The sequence below is a fragment of the Aegilops tauschii genome, chromosome 5 (genome assembly GCF_002575655.3).
Source record: "Aegilops tauschii subsp. strangulata cultivar AL8/78 chromosome 5, Aet v6.0, whole genome shotgun sequence".
Classification (NCBI taxonomy): domain Eukaryota; kingdom Viridiplantae; phylum Streptophyta; class Magnoliopsida; order Poales; family Poaceae; genus Aegilops; species Aegilops tauschii.
The window spans coordinates 381727644-381735238 of record NC_053039.3 but is presented as its reverse complement, the minus strand read 5'-3'; the positions used below and the strand labels follow the sequence as shown (position 1 = coordinate 381735238).

The 7595-nt window shown below is 48.8% G+C and overlaps 2 protein-coding genes across 2 annotated transcripts; both read right to left on the bottom strand.

Annotated features, from left to right (window-relative positions):
• Positions 1-232: 232 nt before the first annotated feature.
• On the bottom strand, positions 233-1288 carry LOC109746525 (putative cyclin-dependent kinase F-2). The gene has a single exon (XM_073499174.1). It carries the CDS (start codon positions 1286-1288, stop codon positions 233-235), a length of 1056 nt encoding a protein of 351 aa, XP_073355275.1.
• A 1046-nt stretch (positions 1289-2334) lies between these two features.
• Positions 2335-6611, bottom strand: LOC109746529 (uncharacterized). Its single transcript, XM_020305651.4, has 3 exons — positions 5864-6611; positions 4579-4777; positions 2335-3720 (listed from the first exon to the last, which is right to left on the bottom strand). The coding sequence occupies exons 1-3, from the start codon at positions 6501-6503 to the stop codon at positions 2775-2777; spliced, it is 1785 nt and encodes a 594-aa protein (XP_020161240.1). The 5' UTR covers positions 6504-6611; the 3' UTR covers positions 2335-2774.
• Between the last annotated feature and the right edge of the window lie 984 nt (positions 6612-7595).

The window sequence follows — 7595 nt, the reverse complement described above, 5'->3', positions numbered from 1 at the left end:
AAAACGGAGGGAGTATATTCGACCAGGACTGGGATCAGGTGACTGCCCATGGGCAGTCACGCTGTAACATGTGGCCACCAATCCATCGTTCATTCAACATCCAATGGAGAGGACTGATCCATGAGGAAGCCAGCCAACACTTTTAGTAGTGTTTAGGACGCCCACAGTTGTAGTTTTATGTTCTTGCAACAAGCTATACACTGAGTGCTCTTCACATGACCAATATACAACCTCATGCACATTTGTGATGAACGCAATACAAATCTTTGGTGACGTTGGCGAACCATGGTCGCCTTAGCGCGGTGGTGGCCGACAACCTCTTGTCGACGTTGCACGAGAGGAGCCCCTTGAGGACTTCGAAACCTTCTTTGGAGAGGAGGTCCTCTGGGAAGTGCTGACGGAGCTTGTTGCGGGAAATGACATGCGGCGGCGTCACCAGTTTCCCGGCGAGCGGCAAGGACTTGTAGGCTGGCCAGATCGTGAACAATGGCACGCCGAGAACGCGGAAGATGGCGAGGTGCTGTTGGGCGTCGTCGTCCCCGTCGAAGAGCGGCTTCCCGGAGAGGAGCTCGGCCATGACGCAGCCGAGGGACCACATGTCAACCGTGGCGTCGTAGTCGGTCTTGCCGAGGAGCATCTCCGGTGCCATGTACCGGCGTGTGCCGTGCTGGCCGTACGGCGCGGGCTCTGCCATGGACACCGCGAGCCCTAGGTCGCAGATCTTGACAGTGCTGATGCCGTCTGCGCCGACGAGGATGTTCCCCGGCTTGATGTCGCGGTGGATGATGCGGAGCCCGTGCATGTGCTTGGCGGCGCCGAGGAGCTGCTCCATGATGCAGCGGACGTCGCCCTCGGGGAACGGCCGGCCGCGGCGGTGCTCGTGGAGGACGTCGTGCAGGCTGGGCCCGACGCACTCCATCACGACGGCGAGCTTGCCGGCCAAGGGGTCGAGCGAGAGCGCCCGGAGCTCGACGATGGCGCGGTGGCGGTGGCACGCCGCGAGGAACGCGGCCTCGCGCAGCGTACGGGCGTCGGCGCAGCCGCAGGCGATGCCGGCGCCCTCGTGCGCGCAGGGGAGCGGCTTCTTGACGGCGACGGTCCAGCCGTTGGTGAGGTGGCGCGCCTCCACGACGCCGCCGTAGGCGCCCACGCCGAGCGCGCGCGTCTCCTGGTAGTCGGTGGAGCTCCAGTAGCGCGCCCTGTTGCAGAAGGTGAGCCTCGGGGCGCCGCCGCTGGTGTCCACCTTGAAGTCGGGGTGGTCGCCGGGGAAGACGCGCTTGATGGCCATCGGGAACGGAGGGGGAGGAGGAGGTCGATGGAAGAAGCTGCGCGGCCGAAAAGGAAACGAGAGGATCGCATGGTGGCGGTGGTATATATTGAGCTTGGGATGCTCAGCGTCAGCGAGACGTGCACAACTGGTCCTCGGATTCAACGAGGTCAACGCGCTGCGTAGCTTGTGCGAGACTGTAACGGGAGCATGTACGCGTTCGGATTCGTAGCCGGAGGAAAAAAACAAAGGAACTGCGGTCACTTGTCCGATTTCGATCTAAAACGGGATATCCGTGCATGGATATCTGTGGTTGCTTTAAGATTCACGCTAATTATTTTTGTTGTTGTCAAAAATTATCTCGATATTTGTTCATTCTTTATTTCAATGTGTATCATCGTGTTTCATTATGTGCCAATAAAAAAGATGCTCTTGCTTTGGATCGGTTTTAATATGCACGATAATATACGATGAGACACTAATGTACACTTTGGAACGAGAAGAAAAACCGAATGTAACGCTATGAAACCAGATAAATTCTGAAAATGGTCAAAAAATGTAGCAAGAATCTGAAAGCAGCTATAGACGTTGGATCCGTGCACGGCAGAATTGCAACCCCCACCACACAAAACAATCTGCAACCATTCATCTTCCTCCAATCTAGGCGGCGTAACCATTGATCTTTGTCACCCACGCCTCCCTTACTGTCTGCCGGTAAGGTCCTTAGCGAGGCCTTGTCAGGTACGCCAGGACAGCCACGGCCTCCCCGTCTAAGCCCCGAGGCTACGCTGCTGCTTCACCACACAGGCATCAACGGACTGATTGCAAGCTAAATTCCGTCACTTGAGAAATAGCAAACGCGAGGGGGGAAAAAAAGTACAACCATCTAACAAGTTCAGAAAATTGTCAACCTCACAGCAGCGTGTTTTCTACCTCACTCTGGTCTGCTCTTCGTCTCGTCTCCTCTGCTACTTCCTGTGTTCGAATTCTATGTTTATGATGACAACAGTGGCAGTTCCTCGGGCATTCGAAATTCCGACGTTCAAACCACAGCAGCACACTAGTCATAACTAGTACACCCTCTGTTCATAAATATTTAGGAACAGAGGTAGTGTTTCTCTTGCATATAAGGGGGCAGTAATAGATTAGGAAAGTCTTACAAGTAAGACCTGAAGCAAAAGTGATGCCAATTACATACCCCAAGTTCAAGCTTACCGTCGATAAACCGAGATAACCGTGGACAGTTTTGAGCCCCTAAAGACAGCTCCATTGCAAAATGAGGCTTTGCTGTCTATAGGGGTATTCGTTTAGACTACGTAGTAGATAGTAGTAGAAAACAGCAGTACTTGTGCTGTTCTGGACTCGTGGTCGGTGTTCGCCACGCAAAATGGCCCTAACTGTACAAAACACCTCATGTCGAAACGTTGCATCATCATCTTGCAAGGACAGAGTTTCTCTGCTCTAGTGATACCCTTGTAGCAGAGACACAGCCTCCAAAAACGATCCTTCACCGTCCACCGTAGAACTGAATCAGCATTTCCAACCTCCCCCGCCTCTGATCCGACTCCCTGTAGCGATTCTCGAGGAAATCAGAGTAACCCAGGCTGGCTCCTCCAGGCATCAGTTGCCTCTCAATCTCATACTCCCGCTGCAGACTCCTCTGGTACTCTCCTGAGTAGTAGTAGTCGCTTCTCCATGGTGGCACAACTGGAGGCCTCTCTTGGTGCCAAGGCTGATCCGGACGCTCAAGGCTCCTCATTGGTGGATGAAAGCCACCTTGGTTGGGCAAAACATGCAGCGGTGGCCCTCTGCACAGTGGCTGGATCATGTCCATTGGTGGATGAAAGCTGCCTTGGTTGGGCAAAACATGCAGCGGTGGCCCTCTGCACAGTGGCTGGATCATGTCCTGGTGATGAAAGTAAGGAGCTCTCTCTGGGCCATATACGTTGAGTGGCAAACCTGGACGTTCCATTGGAGGACCTCCAAAGGGGTAAGGATCAAACATGATTGGCATGTCAACTCTGTTGGCTGGAGGAAAGTGTGGCCGAGGCCATGCTGGAGCAAGTGGACGCAGATCAAATGGCCTCGTGTCAGTTGCCATGATGCCAGGATAGAATTTGCTGCCTCCAAGGGATGAGATTGAACCAACGTTTCCATGCGCTTTCTTCAGTTTCTTTACGTCTCCAATGCAGAACTTAAAAGTGTAGCAAGGACCTAGAGCAAAAGATTGATCGCACTTTGCACCATCTCCTCTCTTTTGGTTATAACCAGGGTACTCCTCTTTGCAGAAAATATCTTTAGCAAACATAATAAGACAAAACTCATTGGCTAGTTGCTCGATATCCCATGCGTCGTAAGGATATCCTGTCTTGTGGCTAAGGTGGATTTCACCAAAGGGCCGAAGCAAGTGTTGTGCATTGGCAAAAAATCCATTTACCAGCTGCTTATGCAAGCTACAGGTCAAAGCAACATGTTAATTAGAAGTTAGCTAAGAAACCAACAATCCAAAAGTATGTTAAAAAAAAGATTTTGAAAAGGTTCTTGGGTTAACTAAACTAAATAAGAAACCATCAGTTAACGACCATTAGCAGACAAACATTAAGCTGCTTACGGATAAACAAACCAATCTTACTTCACACTTCATATGTATAGAAACTTCTGCTTACAAGTTACAAAAACAGTTTGATGTCACAGTTCGAATGCCTTGTATTCGTAAGTACTATTACCTCCGTATCAAAATATACGACGTTTTTGTAGCCTACAAAAACGTCTTATATCTACAAAAACGGAGGTAGTAGTAGATACAGAGAAGGAACTAGCAAACAGAGTGATGTATAAGATTTACATTAAGGTTCAGGAATCGAATGAAAACATTCTAGTTTACTTTTCTTGCATTTGGTACATGGAGATATTTCTGCCTTCATGATAAGATAAATGTCATCTTGAATACAGAGAATACATAGCTATGGCATGTGCAATATATCTGAAATGCTATCAATTCTTACTGCAACCATAAAAAACAGCGCATTTCAACCAACGAGACTGTGCAACGTGACAGAGTCCTCATTGGCCATAACTAAAATAAAATAAAAATTCCTATAGATTCCATCCAATGACACATGCACCTATGCATAAATTTTCTAAATGAAACCACCAACAATGAAACTCCTCATACCCAGATGCAGCCCCATGAATACTAAATCAAATTAAACCAAAGAAAGTCACTAAGACCAATTATGATGCAACCAGCCAATATGTAAAAAGATAGCAATTTTGTAATCCATGAATTAACCAAAGATTAGTGCACATACTTGATGACTAGCGGGTTATCCTCTTTTCCGTTGAACCCAGCATGAGGAAAATTAAGGACGATCCGGTCGAACCGTCTCATCTTCAGAGAAGGGTAAAGCTTCATCAGTTTTGCATCAACACCATGCAAAACTGTACAGTCCAACCTTTTCAGCTCTGTTATATTTGCCTCAGCGTTGCCATACTTCCTCTTTAAAGCGTCTGCACGAGAAGATTGCGAACAAGATATGCAGACCAAACAGATAAGTTCATCGAAAAGTGATCACGGAACAACAATATCTCTCTGAGATTAATGTAGGTTTAGGAGTGGAGCAAATAAGAAATCTATAAAGTAAAAACGAATTAAATACGAAATATTTAGAAGAAGAAGAAAAAACAAGAGTGGTTGTTACATGGAATGAAATCAAGACATTTTTCTGAGCTACCCTGATGCCCTAATATAGTATGTTCACTGAGTTAATTTCTCACTCATTCATTTCCATTTTCCTGCTCCAAGGGCATTTTGTCACATTTCGTTGAGTTGAGTAATCGTTGACACAACAGAGTGACAAAAGGAAAAATAATGGTGTGGATAGGCTACAAGGTGCAACCATATCAAAACAACAGGTTACTCTAAACAGCGCTGAACGGCAAAACAGGGAATCTCAGGGTAAAATAAACTAGCCAACAAGATTTAGTACACACACTTAACCTGTTCAGTTCATAATCGATACAATATGAAGAAAAATAAAAACTTGAAATAGCAACAGCGATTCCCAATACACGAATGGATGTGATGTTTCCATGACACACAATTCCTAGCAATAAAAGACAGTACAACACACGGTTGGAGTTGGAACTTCTTCATGATTAGTTTCATCCAGATCACATACAATCCTTACCAAGATCAATCATGTTTGAATGTATATATGTATAGCACCTTGTCTTCTCCATACAGCTCGAGAAAAATTACTACCAGCTCAATTTATAGTATGCAGGATTAGTTCCTTTGTCACAGAATGTGAAGCCAGTTTATGATAACTTGATCCTAAGTTCCTAACCCAGTAAAGTGCATCAAATCCTTTTTAACCAGCATAAGATACCAAATTGTCCAAGGCCCATGGTATTCTTGTGTGTACCGTACACCCCCATGGCCCCATTTATTCCCCATGTCCAAAGCAGGAAATGCCAAAAATGTAGTAGCAGCATCATCCAAATTAGTACTACTAGTAGAGCACAGAGCACACATATCTGGTCCTATATACTCCTATATTAGGAGCAGCAAAGAGGGTATGGAATGGATCGAACCGTAGGAGTCGAGGGACGTGGCGACGATGTGCTGGCCGGAGCCGAACGCGGTGGCGAGCGCCAGCGAGAAGGAGAAATCCCCGTCCCCGACGACGAGTATGCTGTGCATCGACGAGTAGTACTTGAGCCACCTCACCCCCTCGTCATCCTTCTCCGCCACTCCTTTCGCCGCCGGCGCACCGCCCTTCCGATCAGCGGCGGGGCCGGCCGCCGGATCCCCTTGCACTGGGGCCTCATCCTTCCCGTCGACGGCGATCACCGGCGCCCCCTCAGCGCTCTTCACGGCCACCGCGACCTCCGCCACCAGTGGCGCCTTCTCCCCGCCGCCTCCGCCCCCAGCCGCCGCGGCCACCGGAATCCCTAGCACCGCCGGCTCCGCATCACTGACGACGGCGATCACCGGCACCCCCTCGGCGCTTTTCAGGGCAAGGGCGACAGCCGTCCCCGGCGGCGCCTTCTCCCCGCCGCCGTCCCTGGCCACCGGAATCCCTAGCACCGACGCGTCGCCCTCCCCGCCGACGGCGATCACGGGGCCCCCTTCAGCATCCTCGGCTCCCGCCGCGGCCTCGGCCCCCGGCGCCGCCTTCCCCCCGCACCCGCCGCCGCCCCCGGGCTTCCCCGCTCGCCGTGGCCGCCGCATTCTCCCTCTCTCTCTCTCTCTCTCTCTTCCCACAGCGTCGAGAGCAGAGCGGTCGCTGTGCGCTTGCGCTCGTGCGAGGAGAGCAGAGTAAAGCGCGTGGACTCGGGTCCACCTCCGAACCCGAAGTTGCAATCAGACCGCTCCGGCGAGGGCGTCGAAGGGGGTGGCCTGCGGCCGAGGGGGTGGCGGGACCCACATGGCGGTGAGCTGTGGGCTCGGCGAAAGGGTGCCGGATTTTGCGCGGACGCCAGCCTTGTGGACTCTGTGTTGACGAGTTTGAAATTTGAATTGCTTGAGACTTCGCTATCGTTGCAACGTTTTTCGGTCGCTTGATTGAGGAGAGTCTCGCGTGCTCTGCACTATGGGCGTGTTTGGTAGCATGTATGGACCTAGCCTAGTTGTTCTCCTCTCATACATGCTCAATGTAAACATGCTGAGTCCATGCAGTTGCTGTTGTTTGGCGGCGATGTATGCGCTGAGACATGCTGAGCTGAGACTTTGTTTGGCAGCCTGCATGTGTTTAGACATGCTGAACAATTTCAAATTCTAATTTTTTGAATGATGAACAAAATTGAAACAAAATGAAAACAATATTTGAAATTCTAAACATATTTTGAAAATTTGAAAATATTTGAAATTCTGAACTTTCGAAAATTTAAACAATATTTGATTTTTTTTTGAAATTATGGTTTTTTTTCAAAATTCAAAAATATTTATTTTTCTAAATTCCGAACATTTTTGAAACTTTTAAAACATTTATTAAAAATTCAAACAAATTTTGAAATTCAGAACAATTTTTTGAAAATGTAAACAATTTTGAAATTTCAAACTTTTTAAAAAATCGAAATTCTGAACTTTTTCAAAATTTGAACATTTTTTCGAAATTTGAACATTTTTTGTAAATATAAACATATCTGAACGTGATCTGGTGGGTGGGGACGAGGGTCAGGGCCAGCATGGCTGCCTTCATGCACCCTGTTTGGGGTGCATGAGATGAGCATGGTTGAGGGCCCTTTTATCCATGAGATGGACATAGCTCAGGTGAGCCCATACACCCTACCAAACAAGCAAAAGTGGGTCGGATTGGGAACT

What these genes read in the sequence shown, in the direction of transcription:
- LOC109746529 (XM_020305651.4), bottom strand. Translation starts at nt 6,503, where the DNA reads ATGCGGCGGCCACGGCGAGCGGGGAAGCCCGGGGGCGGCGGCGGGTGC. An exon ending in CACGTCCCTCGACTCCTACG is followed by an intron (nt 4,778 to 5,863) that starts GTTCGATCCATT and finishes CTTCTCGTGCAG; the next exon opens with ACGCTTTAAAGAGGAAGTAT. An exon ending in GATAACCCGCTAGTCATCAA is followed by an intron (nt 3,721 to 4,578) that starts GTATGTGCACTA and finishes TTTGACCTGTAG; the next exon opens with CTTGCATAAGCAGCTGGTAA.
- LOC109746525 (XM_073499174.1), bottom strand. Translation starts at nt 1,288, where the DNA reads ATGGCCATCAAGCGCGTCTTCCCCGGCGACCACCCCGACTTCAAGGTG.